This window comes from Mirounga angustirostris, unplaced genomic scaffold, assembly GCF_029215605.1.
Source record: "Mirounga angustirostris isolate CCGP_5_RB_7025 unplaced genomic scaffold, mMirAng1.0.hap1 SCAF_3, whole genome shotgun sequence".
Classification (NCBI taxonomy): domain Eukaryota; kingdom Metazoa; phylum Chordata; class Mammalia; order Carnivora; family Phocidae; genus Mirounga; species Mirounga angustirostris.
This window is the reverse complement of record NW_026991711.1, coordinates 137,644,675-137,667,626: the sequence shown is the minus strand read 5'-3', so window position 1 is coordinate 137,667,626 and position 22,952 is coordinate 137,644,675. Positions and strand designations below refer to the sequence as shown.

General features: G+C 42.4%; 1 protein-coding gene across 1 annotated transcript in view; it reads left to right on the top strand.

Annotated features, from left to right (window-relative positions):
• The first annotated feature begins 2,504 nt into the window (after positions 1–2,504).
• Positions 2,505–22,952, top strand: part of SP3 (Sp3 transcription factor) — an 80,963-nt gene continuing 60,515 nt past the window's right edge. The window contains exon 1 of the mRNA XM_054506142.2: positions 2,505–2,538. Within this exon, the coding sequence (XP_054362117.1) occupies positions 2,520–2,538 (19 nt within the window). The 5' untranslated portion in view covers positions 2,505–2,519. The remainder of the gene's footprint in view (positions 2,539–22,952) is intronic.

The following is a 22,952-nucleotide window of genomic DNA, read 5'->3' as shown; positions in this document are numbered from 1 at the left end:
TATTCAACGTCAACCTGATAATTTGCCCAAGAGTCTCAGTATTTTTGCGCCAAGCAGGATGTGTCTCTTGTCGGGTCAAATCATAATTAAACCATGCTTCTTTTTTCTTTGTAAAAACAATTTTTTCTTGTCATTTAAGTTCTTTCTTATTTCTCCTCTGAAAGGGCTCATGTCACGCAGCCACATGGGACATTGCCATCTGAGCATAGAGTAGGTTGGTTTAGTTGGTTTAGTTCACTATCACTGCTTTTAGTACTTGGTGTAACAAACAAAAAAAGAATCCTTTGTTGGTTATATTTTTTTCTGTGTAAGTAGAATTGCTTACTAGAAGAAAAGGAACTAGAACAACTGTTACTAAATGACCCAAAAGCAGAAGTTGAGTTCATTTCACATGAGTATTCAAGTGTTTCAGCCACGTACTCTGGTCTTGGCAGCTTGGAATTGGGGAAGGCCTGAACTGTGTCGTGCAAAGTCAGAAGTGAAGGTCTATGAGCCACCAGAGGAAAGTGGGCAGGAGGTAGACACGTGGAGGTAGTAGCGTTGGGGGTGAATCTCGGAGCAGAACCACTCAGCATGAGCCCCCCTCAGAAACCGAGTTATAATCACATAACAGACACACACTGCATACTTTCTAATTTCTCAGAACACGTGTTTCAGGAACTTTGTCGAAACTGGCTCTGTGCAAGACCAAACCCCTGACCGGCTGAACAGTAAGATAATTTTCTAGATTGGGGAGCCATTTGGCATCTGAAAGTCTTGAAAATACCCGTATTATGAAATAGCTTAGAGTCTGGGACAGAGGTTACGGTTTTAACAATATGCACTTAAATGTGAATTGTTATCATTGGTTGGACAGATATCAAATTTATCCAACACAGAGTTCCTAGCCTCTTTTATCCCCATAAAAGCCATAAATATAGTGCCAAGTGGGAAATAAAGGTTGCTGGGTGAGTGGTAAAACAGCCAATTGCTTCTCTGGCAAAGGGAATTTTCACAATTCGTTCATGTGCCGCTGAATTAACGCGAAGACTTGCTGTTGGCTATTAATTATCCCCTACACAAACTTGGTATCTGTTTTTCATCCTGATAAAAGAGCAGCTGTGATTGTAGTTCTTGGAGGAAGATGGTACCTGACAGAGAACAGCCCTGCCAGGTAGGGCCAGAGTTTCCACAGGGGGAGGTTTGTTACACAGAAAGGATTTGGGAGTGGTATTTTATCACATTCTACCTCAGAAAATTAAGTTTTCTGATTGCTTCTGTTGTTAAAACGCAAGTGTGGCAAATATGTGTAAGGCCCTCATTTCTGCGTACTCCGTGCCGAACCCACTGTGAGGTTCCCCCAAAGGAGAGGGCTCTGCCTTTGTTCTCAACATGTTTGCCATCTGGCTGGGGGGGGAGGGGAGGGACGGTTATAGCAATAGCTACCTACCTATGGTTCATGACTCTTATTAGCAAGACGATCCATCTAAATTTGACAAAGGCATTGCTCCAATTTGAGGGCTTTAAAAAAAAAAAAATCTCAGGCCAGTGAAGATTATTAAAAGCAATTGCAACCACTTGCTCAGACCGGGAACCAGTTTCTTTGACCCGGTGACCAAAGATTTTTAGAAGTAATTCTTTGTGTCGTGAGCCTGAGCTGCTTCTTTTCATAGTATCTCCATCTCCTAGCTTGCTTGTGATGAAGAGAGCTTGCACGCTTCCCTGCTGTCCTCTTCTTGCCAGAAACAATGAGGACACCATGGCCTGTCCAACTCTCTTGTCTGTTCAACTGAGACACAAGTCGGTGCTCAACTCTTTTTTGTTTTGTTTTTGTTTTTGTTTGCTTGTTTGGTTTTTGTTTTTCTGTGCTCAACTCTTACCTAGGTCACCAGTCAGAGCCCCCAGGTCCTCCCTAGTGGGTTCTTCAGTCACCGGCTGGTCTCAGAGTCTCTGGTCCCTCTACCTCCAGGTCCTCCCACACAACAGAGCCAGACTAATCGTTCTCAATGATGGCTTCCTCCTTATCAGGCCCCTCCTTAGGAATTTATTTAACCATCATGCACAGAACTGAATGCAAGCTCCTCACCCCAGAATTTTCAGCCTTCCTCAGCTCCACCGGGCTTGGATGATCTCAGTGCCTACTCCTTGCTACAGTGAGCACTGCTCCTCTCCAGTGTCTGCTCTTCTTTCCTCTTCCACTTTCTCGTTTTCCCTTTCCCCCACTTTGCTCTCTATCCTTGTACTGATCTCCTTGCCTTTGTTTGTACCGTTTCTCATTTTCTCAATAGACATGGAGCTTCTCCCTATACTGGGCAGTGTTTTGGGCCCTGGGGATACACACTCAGCAATTTGGATGACACCATCTCCTGTTTTCCCTCAGGCCAAGCACACACTGCCCTCAAGAGCCAATTCGAACCTCAGCATCCCAAAGGTCTCCTGACTGACTCTTTTGGACAATGAAGCCAGCCAAGTATAATGGTTAGGAGCAGAAGCTTGGGAATCAGATAAATCTCGGTTGGAATTTTTGCTCTGCAGCAAGCATGTGGCATACTAGGCAAGGTATGCAACCTATTTTTTTTTTTTTTTAAGATTTTATTTATGTATTTGAGAAAGAGAGAGAGAGAGCACGAGAAGGGGGAGGGTTGGAGGGAGAGGCAGACTCCCCGCTGAGCAAGGAGCCCAGGAAGGTGCTCGATTCCTGGATTCAGCCTAAGGCAGCTTAACCAACTGAGCCACCCAGGCGTCTCTGGTACACAACCTTTGCAAGCCTTCTAGTGCCTTGTCTATCAAGTGGGGATCGTAGTTCGTTGTGGGCTTGTCCAGAGAGTGGAGAAAGGGAGCGGTCCTTGGTGGTGTTGCCCTTATTATCTTTCTCTTCTCTCAAGCTTCGGCGGGCAAGTGGTGCCCGGTTCCTTAAGAACAAGTGAATATTGCTTGCAGTGCTTTTGTGTGTCTCATGAAACTCCTTCCTCGCTGAGCAGCACGTAACACGTGCGTGTGAATGTATGGACAGTCAGACCACACTTGGCTGGCTCGTCTCTTCTGCTGGATCCCCAGTTCCTCAGGGACATTGGCTTCTGGCTGTCTTTTTAGACGACCTCCCCTCATCATGACGGACTCTTTCTGTGAACTGAAAGCCATCGAGCGAGATGGAGGTCTCTTGTTTGATCTGAGGCTAATGGGAGAGGGAAACTTTTACAAACCGGAGGGTGCCTGAATTTCCAGCTAGTGTTAAGCGGCCATAACAAAGTATAACCCATGGCTTCAATTTGGTCTGTCAAAGATGGAATTAAAAGTAAATTTGAAGTTTCACAACATAGTTCTCTCTATTACGGGTGCTGCTGTGCATTAAAATCGTCTGTGTGAGGCTCATTGGGATGGGCAGAGATTCAATCACTGCTAATGGCTTAAGGAAATGGGGTGGTGAGAATTAGGGTCATCCATCCCAATTGGGGCAAGAAAGAGAAGCAGGAAATGTGTTTTTCAATCTTGACATCTTGCCAGCTGGAGCTAGAAGGAAATGTTTTTCTGAACTCATTGAGCAGCCTACTCACAAATCATAGAGATAGCGGCATTCAGTGAGAATAGATATAATTTTTATGTGGTCTAGCTAAAGACTTGCACCACCCACTCAGAGTTGTACAGAGCACTCCTTAGGGACCCTTGAAACTATACCACCCCAAGAGGTGGAAGCCCACTTTAGCAAATGCCATAACTGGCCTTATGCAATGGGGCTACTGACATATTTCCCAGTAACAGGAATTTATTATAAGAGAAATACAATATGCATATTTAACCATCAATAGGTGGCTAAGATTTCATTTAGTTGGTATAATATTTAGGTGTGGTATCTGGTTTTGCATATTGATGTTAAATAGTCTTAAAAAGAATGAATATTCTGAACAGGTTACAAACCAACTTTGTCGTCTTTTTTTTACATGATCTCATCTGGTTCTTATGACAACCCCTGGGACAAGGTTCTGGGTAGAAAATTGTCGTCATGTTACAGGTGGAGAAAGAGAGAGGTTAAATGCTCAAGGTCACCAAGCCTCTAAGTAGGAGAGCCAGGATAAGAGTCCTAGTGGCCATTATGTTGTTTATTATTATTATTATTATGATAATGATGATGATTATATTGACTTTCCGACATACTTCTCTGCTTTTTCTTCTCTTCTGTCCTGTACTCAGAGATTTCTGGAATGCGTGTGCCCCTGAGCCACTTCTGTCTGCCCTGGGCTGGGGAGTAGGGGGTCCCTGACTGGGTCCTTGACTTTCATGGGGGCAGGTAGGGGCTGGAAGCCTGGCCTGGCCTTCCTGGCCCATTTTCCTAGTTTTGCCTGCAGCCAAGCCTGAGTGGGATGGTTAGAACTGGAGCCCTTTCGTGTTTTTCTGGTTTCTAAAAATGAAACAAGGCAAGAAACCCCTGCAGCAGGGAGCCTTAGTTCCAGGCGGGCGTTCCCTGCCAGGCTTCTCCTGGAGGAGGGTCTGCCTTAAGGCATTCCGTGTCCCCAATCTTGGTATGCGATCACTCTGACCAGTTTTAAAGATATATCACATCCAATGTCCAGATCTAACTATTGGCTTAGAGAAAAATGCAGTAGGTTACGTGGTTTCATTTCATTAAAAAACAAAAACAAAAAACCTTTCTTATAGTTGGGAGCCGCACATGTTTGCTAATTTATGCTGAAGCTTTATGAAGGGCAGGGCCCTAGCCCCACAGGAGTCAGGCTGGCTGACTTCAGACTGTCGAAGGAGCAGTGGTGACCTGCACTGGGGGACATTTGCTGGTTTGGTCGTGGGGTGCCTTTCGAAAGGGGCCAGGACTCTGGCAGTTCATAATCTGAAAGAGAGATCATTCACTCTCTTTTGGTCTTCTTTGCTTGAATTTGCTTTGGGTGGGAGGGGGGCAGGGAAGGGAAGGAACACACCCCGAATTCCAAGTAATGGAACTTCATTATGTTGGAAGCGCCAAGGTTGCGTGAATGGGGGAGGGTTTTTAACTGGCTTGCTCCCTGGTAGCTGGAACTCATCCACACTGCACATGTGCATTGATCCTTCAGCCTGTGCTTTTCCTGGTTGTTGCTGAGGGCAAGGACCTGAGTTCTGGATGTTCACACATCGGAACCATGCCAGGGGAAAGCCAGAAACATTTAGGAATCCTCCCCGGAGCCTGCAAAATAGTCACCCCCTCTCGTTCCGGCCACTTGACACACTGCCTGGATACAGTGGATGCGGTGGACTCCAAAGGCTGCGGGGGGAAGGCGTGACTTTGAAAGTCTTTTTAATAGGCTCTAGGAACATGCTTTCCCACATAAACTCGGAGACATCTGGGGAGAGAGAGCGATGGGAAGAAAGATGGGTGGAGGCAGGGAGACCTTCTCCGCAGAGACGGAGCCAGGAGGGCTGCAGCGGCCGTCAGCGTGCCAGAGGAAGGCAGGCGGAGAGCCAAGAAGCTCCGAGCAAAAGCTCAGCGCAGCAGAGTCACTGGCCTAGAAGAGCTGGATGGTGCCCGCCAGTTGCCTCAGCAACAGGGGGTGGGAGGTTGGAACCCCCTGGGGTTCGTTCGAACTCTGGGCTTCAAGGGAGGGGCTCCTTATCCTTTCCTAACTGCGGGCTGAGCAGCTGGAGAGTCTGAGCGGCCGTGGTGGTTTGGGCCTTCAGGAACCACTTTCTCCCTGGCCGGCGGAGTCCCCAGCCTTTGTGGGACCCGGGGGTGGGGGGTGGGGTGGGGACTATGTCACGGCTGCAGCTGTGTGTCTGTCTCTCCGGCTACAGTCTGCGTGTAAAATCATACTTGTTCCTGCATCCCAAGCCTTTCAAGATAGATGTGACTTAATTTTTAAGTTGGCCTTTTGCTGACTGGGACGTGTTCCTGTCCGGAGTCTCTGCATCATAGTTTCTGAGTCTCCAGTGTCCTCCACGACTTAAGTTTTTCCCCTCTCCCACGCAGGCAAGAAAGAAACTGAGCATCACGATGCTTCGAGTGTCTCATCTGCCAAGTTCTAAGCGGATCAGGCCCGGGGGAGAGGAGGTGGCCTCATGCACACCAGCTGTGTGCCTACGCTGCCTGGGGGGGGGGGGGAGGGGAGCCTCCCCCATGCCTCGGCACCACCCTCTCTCTTCAGCCCTCTTATTTTTTAAAACTAAACTGCATTCCCGAGGCCGCCATACTCAATTTCCTGGCTCCCAGAAATCTTTGGTGTGAGAGCAGGCAGAGGAATCTCCTGGGGTGTATTTGGAAGGAAGGGAGTAAGCTCAGGGTTGGATAACTTCCACAAGCAGAATCTAAATCAGTGGTTTTTAATCCTGCTGCACAATAGAATCATCTGGGAGCTGTTAAAAAATTGCAACGCCCAGGCCCCGGCCAGAGATTCAATTCAACGGGCCTGGACAAAGGGCTTTTTTTTGACAAAGGTATTTTGGGGAACAGTTCCCAGGCGCTTCTGGGATGTGACTAGGGTTGAGAACCCCTGATGTAAAGGTCCCCGTGTGCTACATAACGAGTCCAAACCTTATTTGTCTGCAGGAAACCCCCAAGTCTGGGCCAGTCAGGCAGCTGTGCTTGGTGGTGGAGACCTCGTTCTTCTCTTAATCTACCAGATACATCTTCTACAGAGTTCTAAACTTGAGCAAGGTGGCCCTGGGTAAGAAGAACCCAATAATGGCACAATTATAGTAAGGGAAGCTTTTGGAAAGTCAGCAGAGGAGAGATACAACCTCAGAGCCCTGGGGGGGTGGGGGTGGGGAGAGGGAGAGATGAGTTGATTTTTTTCTTTACATCTAAAATAAAACCCAGAGGAGGGTGGGCGGCAGACAAGAGGAGGGAAGAAAGGGAAGTGAAACAGCAGATCGAGTCATGAACGAAAATGAGAGAATCCAGGAGACAACACCCCCGCCCTGCCTCGCACACCTGTTCTTTGAGAATCTCAGGAGGTGGAGCTTTTGACTCAATTAAAATTGCAAGTGGCCTTCCTTGGAAATCTGTCCCAAATCTCTGAATAGCTATGGCTCTGGCAGCTGCTTTGGGACAGTTATTTCAGTGTCCCAGAGGAAAGATATTTTGAGGTTTAGTCCTTGCCAGAAATAAGAAGCCAAGGGAAAAGGAGAAACATTACAGAATTTCCAAAAATATTTTGATAGCAATGCAAAACTTTGTGGAAGCTTAAGGAAGAATTAGACTACACTCTTATTTTAAAAATGCCTAGTGGACTGGCTTTGCAGTTTGGCTAGTAGATGAGTTCAGTTATCCTGTGTTGTCATCTGCAGAAGGGCCTGTAGGTTCAGTTTGCAGATGTGGGAGTGTCTGTGTATATATGTGTATAGTATGGTTGTATACACTGATTTGTATAGTGATAGTTAGTGTCATGATTTGTATGTATGGAAGAGATAAGGTCTATTTAAGTTTTAAAATAATATGGAACTTCTCCTATTGGGGAAAATGAAGAAAATGACATCAGATCTAAGTCTAGCAGGAAAGTGAAGGACCGAAGGGCTTTAGCTAGTTATTTAAAGTGGGACCATGCATCTCAAGAAACCAAACATGACCCTACCTATCTATGGGCATCAGGGCATCGTTGGCCCTTTCCCATAACTCAGGGGCCTGTCGTGGTCCTGCTGGGAAATAATGTGCTCTGAATGAAGCTTGTGGTTTTCCTCTCCCAATCCTTCTTCCTTCCACCAGCTCCTGCTTCTCTTGCGTGAAAGCAGGAAAAGTCTTAAAGTGTCTAACAGTCTTAGTGGTTAAAGGGCTTTGTTCCTCCCCTGTGGCCTAGCAATAAGACTATTTTATGGGTTCTTATTTTTAATTCGCTTAAGCTATTAGTTGTTGTTCTATAATATTTTATTTGTCATAATGTGCTCATTTTCTCTGGAAGCGCCTGAAGGCTGTGTTGTACAGGGTGCAATTTTAAAAATAAAATAAAATAATGTTAATTATGCCCTGGAGGTTGGCAGATGTGGACTTAAGAATTATTGCATTATAAGGGTATCCCTCAGTTATGTGCATACTCATAAATATCTGACCATCAGTCAGCTTGTCCAGGCAGCCAAATCTGTAGAATCATTTTGGGTTTAAGGGTACCCAAAGTGCCAAAGCTTTGTTTATCCCAGCAGAAAGGGCTTTATGCAATTTGGGACCAAATAACCAACATTTCCATAGGGGAAAATGAAAGTAGAGGATCTGAGAGAACAAGATTTTCTTAGCAGTCAAACATGGGAGCCCTTTGGAAGGATGGGCAGCTAATACTGATTCTCATTTTGCTCTAGCACTTAGCAATTGAGCAAACAATATCTGCTCCATAAAGGGTGTATTAAAAAATGGGCCCTAGTGGCTTTTTTTCCTCTAATTTTTCCTCAATAAGGGAAATAAATTGTATTTTTTATTTAAAAAAGGAAAGGAAAAAATAAAAAAGAAAGAAAAAGTATTTTTATTCATGGGATTATACCTGTAGGAATTTGTTTCATTTCTTTGAATTTTAAAATAAACATGTAAACCCCCCCAGAGCAGAGTTTTAAGTTCATATTGTTACTAAATTTAAGATTGAGCTTAATTAAGAACATCTTCAAGTTGAATTGTTAATTGGTAATTATAATTAAAATTTTACACTTCTTCGCAGTTTATAAAAAGCGTTCACATGCTTGCTCCCTTAACTTTCACAACGTGGAGAGGAAGATGAGGCAGGTTTTATTATCTCTACTTTGTGGATGGGGAGGCCAAAGCTCAGAAAAGTTAAGGATCTTTCCCCCAGTCATAAAACTGGTACATGAAGCGGGCGCCTGGGTGGCTCAGTTGGTTAAGCGTCCAACTCTTGATTTGGGCTCAGGTCATGATCTCAGGGTCCTGGGATTGAGCCCAGGGACTCCTCGGGCTCCATGCTCAGCGGGGAGTCTGCTTGTGAATCTCTCCCCCTCCCTCTCCCTCCCCTCCCCACTCGTGCGCGTTCTCTCTCTCAAATCAATAAATGAATCTTAAAAAACAAAACTGGTACGTGAAGAATGTAAGTCTTCTGAGTCCAAATCCATGCTTTCCGGAACTGCTAATTAATTAGTTGGTAAGGACTTAGAAGCTAAATAATCATGTACATATGTCTTGGATCATATAGTTTCTTACTAAGTTTTACATTTCGTTAGGGTTCTTTAAGAGAAAATCTCAAATGGTAAGCAAATTCACGCTCCCCAGGGTTTGGGCTCTCCCTGTCCCATATTCCTCAGCCTTGTTGGCTCAGGCAGCTGTTGTTCCTAATTCTGATACTGAATGAGATCTAGAAAAGTTCTCTTTCCTGGTAGTGTAGTCTAGCCCAACTGTGACAACACTGGACCCTCTCAAAATTGGCTCATCCTAGTAAACTGAGAAAACAATTATAAAAACATATACATGGATTAGTTTATGGAACACGGATTTTTAAAATTCTAATTTAACGACATGCAAAGACCCTTCTCCTCCAAAGACTTAGCTGAAAACAAACTCATTTGGGGCTCAGAGATGCAAATAACAGAGACAAGCAAGATAATGACTTCCAAGAGTTAAGATCTAGAGAAGATGCAAAATTACCACAAGGACTGACAGATGATTCAAGGATTTTTGTTCTGGTTAATGATGGATCCCACACATAGGCACGCAACACACGCTGTTGAATGATGAATACTTTAAACTTGCGATAAACTAAATAAGCAATGGGAAATTATCTAATTTATCTGTGTTCACCCTAAAATTACCCCTGTGTCCTAGGGCTGGTATCTGAGCAGTAGTGGTTAATTCAGAATCACTAGCTAAGCTTCATGGAGCCACTCATTGGCCTGGCCTTTCCTACTACTACTTGCACGTTTTTGACTCTTGCCCGTGGAATGGTTCGTCTGACATTTATGACTCCGTCCACCATCAGTTAGTAAACATACCCAGAATAACCTTACTGTAACAGTTCAGTCATTAAGCTAAAATGGTCAGCAAGAATCATGCAGTCTTCTAGAGACGTTGATTGTAGAGAACTAAGGGTGTGTTGATGTGTGGGCGGATATGTAAATAAGTAAATATTCAACTGAGAAGAAAAGGAGAAAAAGAGAATGCTGCCATGTTTCTGCGTGTCCCTCTCCCTGCTAATCAGGCTCAGATCCCTTTGAAAATACTCTGCTGGTGTTCTACTCTGAAAACAGACCACATAAAATGATTCATTGACATCATTTTACATGTTGTGATGGCAGCCAGGGTTCTTGGAACACAGGAAAAGCCTGACACAAATAGGAAATAAACCAAATAGGGTCATAGGGCTAGAAAAATATCTGGCAGCCCTGTAGAAGGTGGAGGAGCCAACGGGAGCTCTGAACTGTGGTCCAGCCACACCCCCTCTGAGGCTGAGGCAGGGCGGCATCTTGTCTTGTCAGGGCTCTCCTTCACACAGGTTCAGGCTGCTCTCTCTCTGGTTTCTCTCCTCTTTAGAATGGAGTCCCATAGCCTGATGATTTTGCTCTTCTGCTTTGTTCCTACTAGCAGTTGTTTTTTTTGCTTTTCTACCAAACCCTGTTCTACCCAGGCCTGTGTCTTCTCAAGAAAGATGTCCTGGTGAGTGAGCTGTTCGAAGCACTGAACACATGGGTTAGCCCCAGGTGTTCCTCCCCAGAGGCCCATGGGGTTCCGTAGTTTGGGTTATAGGTGACCCTTGCCCTCCAAGCAGTTTACAACCGACCAAACAGATAAGGCAGGTAATTTATGCATGATGCATAAAGAAGTACATCAATTGGCTGGCAATATAAAGTATAAGGAATACATTTTAAATGCATAATTTACAAGGATATAGGGCCAGTTGCTTTTAGTAAAGAGGATAAAAAGTTCTGGCAGATAGGATGGATTTGCAAATTTGTTCATTCCCTCATCCAGTGGAACTAAGTCAATATGCTATGTTGGACACCGTAAGAGAGAGAAAATGGGGGTAAGACGTGATTCTTACTCTCAAAGGTTATGGTTTGTAGAAGAGACATGATACATGCACACAGATCTAAAACACAAGGTAAAAAGTGTTGTCACAAGAGGTACACAAACAAGGTGGAGGCAAGGGAGCAGTGACTTCTGGGGGGGGGGGTGGAGGTGGAGGCCTTTGAGGTGGGCTTGAAGCATAGGTGGGATTTCATGTTTCTATGTAACCAGAGCTTTGCCAGGTCACGGATGCCTCAAGGTAAAAATAAGTCATATTCACTGAAAAAACAGTGTTTTTCTGGTTTTGCCCATGTCTGTCATTATGGCATTCTCAAAATCTTATAAAATCTGCTTGCTCAATGTTTTCTTGGCAGTTGCCAGTTCTTAGCCTTTTGAGGATCCTATCCTCTTTTCAAAATCTGAGAAACTGATAGAACCTTTACCAGAAAAACATGTATGCCCAGGAAGTCGCACGCAATTTTCAGAAGTTTATGGGACCCCTGTAGCCTATTCTTGGATTCCTAGGAAGCATGGTCTCCGGTTTAAGAATGCCGGATGCAGGCAGGCCCTGAAGTGTTGGAAGCCATGGGTGTTCAGAGCTCTGGGAACTCCCAGGTACAGAAGCCACCCTGTGTTCTCTGGAGTCCTCAGTGCCCCTGGTGCAGGCTGATCTATATAAATCTCAAGGCCAGTTTTGGAGCCAAAGCAGCGCTCCTTGCTAGTGTGCATTCATTTGTGTACATGGCTAGAGAAACACCCCCCATACCAGAATTTGTGGAGGGTACACATATTTTTTACTGTTTCCCTGGCGATTCTGATACCTGTGAGGTATCCCCCATACCCACTGCCTTAGGATGTTGTTTTCTATGAGCTTCCTCCAACCCTCATGCTGAGAGACTGCTGGCAAGCCCATCAGACATGCCCAGACGAATCTGAATCCTGGCTCAGAGCCCAGCTTGGGCTCAAGCTGGGACATCCCTCCACTCCCCTTCCATGCTGAATTAATATTGAAACTGGATGGCAAAATAAGGTCACCAACAAGGAAACTCTAGAAAGCAGGCAGTTTACAAGTCTTAAAGAAAATGTTTTTTTATTTTTTTTAAGATTTTATTTATTTGAGAGAGAGAGAGCACGAATGGAGGGTGTGGGGGTGGGGGAGTTGGGGGAGGGGCAGAGGGAGAGGGAGAGGTAGACTCCCTGCTGGGCAGGGAGCCTGACTCAGGGCTCCATCCCAGGACCCTGAGATCATGACCTGAGTCGAAGGCAGATGCTTAACTAACTGAGCCACCCAGGCGCCCCAAGAAAATATTTCTATAACACAGCCTCATTGAGCAGGAGCTGGGCTCGGGCCTTTTCGAACCAGGGGTGTGACCTGGGGTTGCTGGCTGAATGTTGAGTTGTTCTGATGTACGGCTTCAGACTTAGACCAGCTTCTGGGAGTAGTGAGTATGTTGGGGTGAAAACCATATCCCATTTTCTGATTTTTATACCCTTTAACATCAGTTTGGTATCTCCCTCAGGACAGATGACCTGGTGGGCAGAGTAAGCATGTGCTTATAACATTCTCCTCCCAGTTCCTGCTCCCACCCTAATCAAGGCCATAGGGCTCTTGTCTCTATCGAGGGCCCCTTCTCAACTGGAAAGGGTGAATCAGGCAGAACCATAAGCACCCCTTTATTTCTGGAGGGCAGACTGCATCTCTGAAGACTTGGGAAAAACACCTTGTTCATAGACCCCAGCACTTCCCGAGAAGGATCACATTTCTCACGGTTACTGACAAATACCCACTCTATCTGGTTATTGGATCAGGCACTTCAGAGAGGTACCACTTATGGTGAATTTGTGGCAGGGAGGCATACTGGGGAATGTGTGAGGAGGAGGCCTTCCCCAGGCCCTTGGATTCACGACACAAAAGTGAGAATGTTTACTGTCCATGAACCAGGCCTTCTTCTTGCCTTAAGTTTTTCTTTTTTATTTGTTTCTTTTTTCTTGGCTTAAGTTTAATGTAAAACTTGAGCCATCTTACATGTTTTCATAAAAAAAAAAAAAAAAAGAGGAGGAAGGCTTTTAAATCTTTCTGGTTCTTACTTTCAGTCCTGGCATTTGCCCTAAAATTGTTGTGACTTTAGACATCCTAAAATGGAGGCAAGGAGAAGGGGAAATAGGAAGAGAACTCCTGGCCCCCCTGAGCCAGGCTCTCCTCCCTGTTCAGAGGGAGCTGGGAGACCAGGGAAGGCTTGGAGGCAGGGGTACTCATATGAGGTGGGCTGGGGATCCCCACTGGGGAAAGCCCTAAAGCTATTAAAACAGACGATTTTTGAGGTTTGGGAGCTGAATTGTCTTAAAAGACTTTTTTTTTTTTTTTTTAAACTGAGTTTTTACTATCTTTGGAATTTATTTCCTTGGAAGCCAGTGGCAGCCCAGATTTGGCAGCATTCAGGGCAGTGGGCTTTTGAATTTGTTTTATTTCTTTTTTCTCTCCTAAAGCTTGGTCCTGTGAGGACTCAGGTTATTGCCTCATTAGGAAAAGGAGCATATCAACCTTTGCTGGAATTACTGTGCTGTAGGATTCCTAGACTCACTGAGCTGCCCCAAACAGGAACAACCAGGATGCAGGACTGAACTCATAAAAACATAAAACATAAAAACAAACCCAAACAAACAAAAACCCAAAAACACCTACCAAAGGCAGAAAACAAATGAGAACACTTCATACCTCTGAAAATCTAAACATCATTAAAAAGCAAATGAAAAATAAATATTTGAAACTCATACAAGAGAAGTTTAATGTCCTTAATGCGCATTTTTATTTTTATTAAAGAGATTTTATTTATTTATTTGACAGAGAGAGACAGCGAGAGAGGAAACACAAGCGGGGGAGGGGGGGAGAGGGAGAAGCAGACTCCCCCCTGAGCAGGCAGCCCAATGCGGGGCTCCATCCCAGGACCCCAGGACCATGACCTGAGCTGAAGGCAGAGGCTTAACAACTGAGCCACCCAGGCGCCCTAATGCGCACTTTTAAATCAATAAGAAAATGATGAATGCCTTGAGAGGAAGTTGGATTTTAAAGGATACAAGCAAGCAGTGCACAGTATAAGAAATATACAAATGGCACTAACCATATAAAAATGCTCACCCTAGCAGAAACAGACCTAGAAACACAGAGAACAGACTGGTGGTTGCCAGAGGGAAGGGGGCAGTTGGGCAAAGTGGGCAAAGGGGAGTGGGAGGTCCAGGCTTCCAGTTATGGGATGAGAGGCACAGCATAAGGAATAAGTCAACAGTATTGTAATGGCATTGTATGTTGATGGATGGTGGCTACTCTAGTGATAACTAGAGTAGCATAACTTCTAATAGAGATGTTGAATCACTATGGTGTATAACTGAAACTAATGTAAAATTGCGTGTCAACTACACTTCAGTAATCATATAAAAAAATGGTCACCCTCACTAGTAATCAAGGAAATGTAACTTTAAAAAATGCCATATTTTTTATTATCAAATTGGCAAAGATGAAAAATAAAAATAAAATCTGAGTTGTGAGGGGCACCTGGGTGGCTCAGTCGGTTAAGCATCTGCCTTCAGCTCAGGTCATGATCTCGGGGTCCTGGGATCAAGCCCCTTGTTGGGCTCCCTGCTCAGAGGGGGTCTGCTTCTCCCTCTCCCTCTCTCCCTCCCTCCCTCTTTCTTAAATAAATAAATAAAATCTTTAAAAAAATGAGTTGGCGAGGGGCACCTGACTGGCTCAGTCAGTAGAGTATGCAACTCTTTATCTTGGGGTCCTGAGTTCGAGCCCCAAGTTGGGGGTAGAGTTTACTTAAAAAAAAACTGAGTTGGTGAGTATGTGGAGAAATGGGTACTTAATTTGATAACTTGCTAGTGTGTGCATAAATTGGTAAAATCATTCTGGAGGGCAGTTTGGTGGTGCATATCAGAGGCCTTCAAATTGTGTATACCCTTTGGTACAGTGAGTCTACTTTAATGAATTTGATCTTAGGAAATGATTATGGCTCTGTATAAATATTTAGCCACAAGGATGTTAAGTGATACACCTATACTATATTTTGCAGGTATTAAAAATGATGTCATAGATGTTTAATTATATAAAAGGGTATTGATGGTATATCAAAATTTAAGTTAATTAAAATGAGCATATAACAGTATAATCCAATTTTTGTAAAAGATGATGGAATGGATAGAAAAAACACTAACAGCATATACAAAAAAGCTGTAAAAGACTAACAGCATATACAAAAAAGCTGATAGTTGTAACTAGTGGTTTTCCTAGGGCGGTGGGATTATGGGTGATTTGATTTTCTTCCTTTTCATTTTTTCTCTTTTCTAAATTTTCTACAAAGATATATTTTCTTTTCATAACTAGAAAAAATAAACCTTCCTAGCTTTGTTTAGCCAAATGGTGGTATAGTTTTTACCCTCCGAGGACAGTACCAATGGAAAAGCCTCATGACTTCAAAGGTAACTTGGGTAATGAGCCCCGACTTCTCTGTCATTTTCAAAGTTTAAATAAGAATTTTTTGAATTTGAAGCAATTTGACTTTGCCCCTCGTAGAATAGTAATGTGAGAACTGTATCTAGAATAAAAAATTCACTCTAACTCTTGGACAAGTGATTTTATCTTCTTTTAAAAATTAAAGTGATGTTCTGGGAAATTTAAAGTCCACCATGGCTAATGTAATCAAGAAAATAAGCACTGACATTTGTAGAATTTAAAAATTAATTAGGGCCCCAAAGCTCCTGACACCAGTCTAAACATGAGAAAAACATCAGACAGATCCAAATTGACATTCTACAAAATACTTTATAATTACTCGTCAAAAGAGTCAAGGTCATGAGAAATGAGGAAAGAAAGAGAAACTGTCACAGGCCAGAGAACACCAAGACACGACAACTAAACACGGTGTGGTATCCTGAATCAGATCCTGGAACAAGAAAGAAGGACATTAGTGGAAAAACTGGTGAAATCTAAATAAAGTCTGGAGTTTGGTTGGTGGTAACTCCCCAGTGTTGGTTTCTTACTGTTGACGGATATACCATGGTAAAAGAAGATGTTGACTTAGTAGGGTGCCAAACAATCCTGATTTGCCTGGGAGAGTGATTTCTTGGGATATCGGTCTTTCGGTGCTGACCCCAGGGCAGTCCCAAGAAAACTAGAATGATTGCTCAATTCCAGTCCCCATTAGGGGCCACCGGGTTAGAGGTAGATGGGAACTCTCTATTATCTTTGTAACTTTTTTTGAAAGTCAAAGTATTCAAAAATAAAAAGTTTGCTAAAAAAGAACAAAATAAATTAAAAACAAAATATAAACAAACTAGGGATGACTGACTAATAATGGGATAATAGGCTAAAGAAGTTAAATATCCATCTAGTCAATAAATGTATTGAAGTCCTACTCTGTGTTAAGATTTCTGCTGGTCCCTGCTTTCAAGTGGACAAAGCATATATATCCAAATATATACTGCTCTCCTTTTACTATCTTGCTGTGTTCAGAGACATGTGTTTGTGGGGAACTATGTGAGTTTATTCATTTGCCTTTTTATGCATTTACTTTTAGTATACATTAAATAAGCTTTAAATAGTTTGTACTTCTTTCCATTCCATTGCTTCATCCATAGACTTTATCCACATTCAAAATATTAGTTGCTTGGCCTTTATTCATATGTTCTCATCTCCTCCTCAAAAAAGTTTCCATGATGGGGGTGCCTGGGCGGCTCCATTGGTTAAGTGTCTGCCTTCAGCTCAGGTTATGATTCCAGAATCCTGGGATTCCAAAATCCAAAATCCACTTCTCCCTCTGCCCCTTCCCCCTCCCACCTCATGCTTTCACGCGCACTCTCAAATAAATAAAGTTTCCATGATGAGTTAAACCCCCCCTATGTACAGGAATAGGTCCCTATGCTCTTCTTATAGGCTTTTACTTTGAGTATTCTCAGATTTTTTAAAGTGAAGGTTTTCTCTATTTCCTTTTTTCCCGTTAAAAAAATTAATATATAATTTATATTCACTGAAACTCACCCATTTTGGGCATAATTCTATGAATTTTTGACTACTAGATTTTTTTTTTAAAGATTGTTTATTTGAGAGAGAGACAGATAGTGACAGAGATACCGAGAGAGAGCACAAGCAGGGAGGAGAGGGAGAAGCAGGCTTCCCGCCGAGCAGGGAGCCCAACACAGGGTTCGATCCCAGGACCCTGGAATCCTGACGTGAGCCGAAGGCAGATGCTTAACTGACTGAGCCACCCAGGCGCCCCTGACTACTAGATTTTGACTATTGTAACTCAAGTATTTTCTTCTTGATTCTTAATAGTTTCTTGAATTTATCAATAAAGGTGACTTGAAATACTTATAGACTATATCAGTTATAATAAGTAAAACCCTCATCAAATTATTGATCATTTCCTAAATATCCCTTTTCTCCTGAATATAAAATTCAGAATTTAAAAAAAAGTTTAATACATGTTTTATTTATTTTTTAAGTAATCTCTACATCCAGTGTGGGGCTTAAACTCACAATCCCGAAATCAAGAGTCGCATGCTCTACTGACTGAGCCAGCCAGGCACCCCTAAAATTCAGAATTATTAAGTATAATTTACATGGAAGATAAGACTTTGGTAAACTTTGTAGAAAATCAGTGGCTGGAAGTATCAGAAAGTTATGACTTAAAGAGTCAGCATGGATTCACATCTCATCTGCCTCAGTGATGTGAAATAACCTCTGGGTCTAATGACAAATATCAGCTGAGGGAAGCCATGAACCAATTACTTGGGATAAAGTACCATGAAAAGAATACTATACAAACAACTAATCTAGAAGTTAGAGAAGTATGGTATAGGGATGAACTACTTAAGTAGATTAAACATTGACTTTGATATCAACGTGTGGAAGAGTTTGGAACAGATGGATTACAAAGCTCCGGGGATCAATATTAGGACCAATTTTATTCATTTTATATGTCAGTGACTTAGAAGAGGGAACATGCAGTAAGCTTGTTGTACAAAACCAGAGGGAGGGACAGTCAGTACAAAAAGGAATGAAATAAGTTGACTAGACTAGGAACATAAGCAGATAAGTGGCTTACTCAATTCAGTGTGGAGGAAATATGAAGTAGAAGGATTATCTCTCAGTAATGTGAAATCAGAATGTTCAAAATAGAGTAAAAAAAGTAAAAACTCTTGAGATGTGTAAATAAGCATGCTAGAACTAAATGAAAATCATTCAAATGCTGTGAGACAGGGGTATTGACTACAGAATTTCAATATTCATGTAAATGTTAATATTTTAAATAAAAATAGTAAGTATATTTTAAATATACTAGACTAAGAAAATAACTCACTGGAATATATGTAATTAGAGCAAAAATAATAACACTTGCTGTTAAGTATGATAGAAACCTTAAATTATGGGTGGTCTATCAATACCAGAAACAAATTAGTCACCTAATTTGTGTCACCTAATTTATTAGTTATTATGATTTACAACTTACATATACGTTGCACAGATTTTATATATATATACACACACATATATATCAAATGGTAGATAACAAAAATATTTGAAGATTTCTGTATAAGTTTTTGATGATTTGTTCAACTGGCGAATATTAGTTTTGTGGCCCCTTTACAATCAGCAGGTTATTAGCAGTTTCTTCGTTAAAATAAGAAGTCTGAAACTTTAACCCTAACAGATTCCAAATTTGTGGTTTATTGAAATTAATGAGGGCGCCTGGGTGGCTCAGTTGGTTAAGCGACTGCCTTCGGCTCAGGTCATGATCCTGGAGTCCCTGGATCGAGTCCCGCATCGGGCTCCCTGCTCGGCAGGGAGCCTGCTCTTGCCTCTGACCCTCCCCCCTCTCATGTGCTCTCTCTCTCTCATTCTGTCTCAAATAAATAAATAAAATCTTTAAAAAAAAAAAAGAAATTAATGAATTCAACAGATTTTGTTGGTTATCTTCTATTTGCTCACCACTGTAGATGTGTTTCTTGATCTCTTTTATTAACAAGATACCTCTTTTGACAGAGCATACAAATCGAACGTTTTTCTTTAATATTTGAAATTCAAATAAATTAATGTCATAGCTTTAAAAAAAAACTCCTAGTGGGACAAACGAAGAGCTGTTTAGACCTCTCCCCTTCCTTAAATAATCATTGCATAGGAGCTGGGGAAGGTGAGACCTCCTGCTTGTACACAGAATGCATAGGATTTAAACAGTGGGGGCAACACAGTCCTAAGTGAAGGGTACATCCTCTAAGGGTAATGGAAAGTTGAAAGGGAGGGAATTACTAATTGCTGGAAGCAATGGCTTTTGGGAAGTGGTTAAGACTTGAGTGGAAGCTTAAAGGCATGTTAGAATTTGCATGAGAACAGGGGAGAGGGAAAGACAGTTCTGGTACTAAGGGTGATTAAATATAGGGCAGTGAGGGGTTTTTGAGAGAGACCCCGTGTGCATTACATCTTGGGAATCACTCACGTGGTAAAGCAAGGTAGAGGCAGATGAATTTGGTGGCAGATACAGAACAGAAAGGAGCAGGAAAGTCTGGAGTACCGTCTAGAGCTGCAGAAGTCCAGCCAGAGCCAAGCATGCTTGCGTCTCTTTCAGAAGGAGCTGACCGCCCCTCAGTGATTTCTGAATTCAAGGGGAACTCCTTTGGCAATGCATCTTTGTTATTTCTGTTCTATATTATCTGAATTTGTGTGTGTTTATATCTTGTCTCTTAACTGGATTATCTGCCTCTTGAGGGTAGGGGCCATGCAGTATCTGTAAGGGTAGTGTTCAATTAATTTTGTGGGTTCAATGAATAGATAGCTGAGAGACATTCTGCAGCAAAGCTTGTTAACGCCTGGTAGCCGGCTGCCAGTGGGAGAAGAAAGAGATGTGTCAAAGGTAATTTCACGTCTGGGTGTCTGAGAGAATGTTGAGGACATTGCTGTCAGAGACAGGAATGTCATAAGGGATGGGGGGGCTGGTTCTGTAGAGAGAGTTATGGGTTCAGCTTTGACCATTCTGAGTTGGAGGTAAATTCTGAGACATTAAGAGCATTTTTAGTGCTTGAGGAACTCAGGTGACAGAAGACAAAGGTAAGATTTGGGATTGAATTTAGAGACATGGCTGAAGTTCCAGGAATGGTGCCCCTTCCAGGGGATGAAAGATAAGTTCAGGGAATCAAAAACTAAGTCTGAAGTAATATTTGTATTTAGGAACTGGAAGGAGGAAAAGAAACCCTACAACTACACTGTCCAATATGGTAGTCACTAGCCACACACGGCCATTTAAATTTAAATTAATGAATATGAAATACAATGAAAAATTCTGTCCTTTGGTCACACTAGCCACATTTCAAGTGCTCAATAGCCACATGTGGTTAGTGCTACCGTAATGGACAGTACAAACAGAATGCTTCCATCATCACGGATACCATTATTGGGCAGCATTGAAAAGATATAAATATTCATTTGAGAGAAAACCAGAGAGCAAATGACCTTTCAAGGGAAGAGAGAGTTTTACAGTGTCAAATGCTGAAAAACAATGAAAACTGGTAGTGGTGGGGGTGGGGAGGGGGGGTCCCATGATTTTGTAATAAGGAAGTCATTGCCACCTTTCAGACAGCAATTTTAAGTAGCATGGTAGGCACAGAAATTGAGTATAGCCTTAAATTAGGAAGGCAGTAGGTAAAGAGCAAGTTATTGAGACCTTAGACAAGGAAAGGAAAGAAAGAAAGAAGACGATACTTAGAGAGAACTTCAGAGTCACAAGGAGGCTTTTTAAGGATGGGGAGACTGTTGATGTTTGAAGTTATGAAGGCCTGTGAAGATGGTAAGGGCTCTATCTAGGAAAAATGCTCTGTTTCTCTCTTTAGTCTCACATTCACAATACTCAGAACACTCCCCTTCCGGTCACCAAATATGCGTGTTTATTCCCACAACAACCAGCACCAGCTGAGTGTCCTACAGGTTCAATTCAGTTCTGGCACCATCTGCCTGGAGCTAGCGTCAGATCTCGTAGGTTAAGGGCTCAAGCCCACAAGACTGTTCCCACTTTAGACACCAATTGCAAGTATTTCTGACTAACAGACTATAAATCGGGGTTCTCACAACTCCCTCCTAGGGTTAGTGAATTTGTTGGAAAGTCTCACAGAACGCAGGGAAAAACTTACTTACCTTGACCAGTTTACCACAAAGAATATAGCTAAACAGCTGGATGAAGAAACACATAGGGCAAGGTAGGGGGAACGGGGTGTGTATCTTCTGTACCCACTCTGGGCATGCCATCTTTGTAGCACCTTCATGAGTTCAGCAGCCTGGAAGCTTCCAAACTCTCTACTTAAAGGATTTTTATGGAGCCTCCATCACATAGGCATGTCTAATTACTAACTCATTTTCTAGTACCTTTCTGGGGGATGGGGGTGGGGCTGACAGCTCCAAGCTGCTAATCATGGCTTGGTCTTTCTAGTGACCAGCCCCCATCCAGGAGCCCTCCACAAGTCACTTCTTAGAACAAAAGATGCCCCTATCATTTATGACATTCCAAGGGATTTAGGAGCGCTGTGTTAAGATCCAGGGTCAAAGACCAAATATTTGAACACAAGATGCACCTAGTGCTCTTATCACTTGGGAAACCACAAGAGTTTTAGGAGCTCTGTGCCAGGAGCTTGGGGCAGAGATCAATGTATATATTTTCTATTATTTCATAGGCTTCCAAATCCATGGTTTGCATTTGCTTCTCTTTTTAGCTCTGGGATCAAATTTACAGGAGTCTCTTGGATATCTCATGGATATCCTCCTAGCGCCTCCCCCAACTCAACACATCTAAAACTAAACTCATGATTGTCCATCCCATACCCATTCCCATTTTTTATATTCCTTATTCTGGCTCATCTTTCCAGTTACTAAAGCAGGAAAACTTAGTCATATGTGAATCATTCTCTCCTTCCCCTCCACTCCTTCAGTCGATCAGTTGCCTGGGCATGCTTATTTTACTACCTCTGCCGTAGACTGATTTATTAATTTATTCTCCTTGTTAAAATAACGATTATGAAGTATTTCAGGCAAACAGTAGTAATAGAGGACAGCATCACAATAACAACATACTCAGCATAAGTAAAACTTGCAAATACAAACAAAGCCCCTTGAGAAACCCATTCAATCTCATTCTCCTCTCCACGCCAAGGCTTATCACCATTTAAAATTTAGCATTTATCATTGCCATGCAAGATGTTATAGTTGTACTGCCCATCTAGGATATAAGTTAGTATGTTTTTAAACTTTATGTAAGTGGTATTATACTGTTTATCCTGCTGTAACTAGCTTTTTTTCACTCAATATTATTGAGATTTATCCATGATGAATCATCTTTTTTCATTTATTTTAAATGTTGCTTAATGAATACACTAATTTATTAATCATTGTGGGTTATACTATATATATTACATATATAATACATATATATGTATGTATAGGTAAAATTGCATTTATTTTTTACTCCACTTCTTGGGTTGAAATGGAATGATGACATACATGGTGCAGCATTTCAACTCTTTTAGTGGTAACTGGAAAAACTCTATTCCTTCAAGGCAGGTAAAAACTATTTTCAATATTTTATACAGTTCTATCCAACTTTTCCCCTGCTACCTGGTTCTTTATTTTTTCCCCTTTCTCTTACTTTCTATAACTAGGCCTTGGGTATAGTTGGCTCTTTGGGGCATACAGTTCACCCTTGAACAACATGGGGGTTAGGGGTGCTGACCCCTTGCACAGTTGAAAATCTGCATATAATGTTGAATCCCTCACAACCTGACTACTAATAGCCTGCTGTTGACTGGGAGCCTTGCCGATAACATAAACAGTCAATTAATTCATGTTTTGTATAGGTATTATATACAGTATCCTTACAATAAAGTAAGCCAGAGAAAATAAATGATATTGAGAAAATCATAAGAGAAAAAAACATTTACAGTACTGTACTGTATTTACTGAAAAAAAAAAATCTGTGTGAAGTGGACCCACTTTACGTTTAGTTTAGTTCAAACCTGTATTATTCAAGGGTCAACT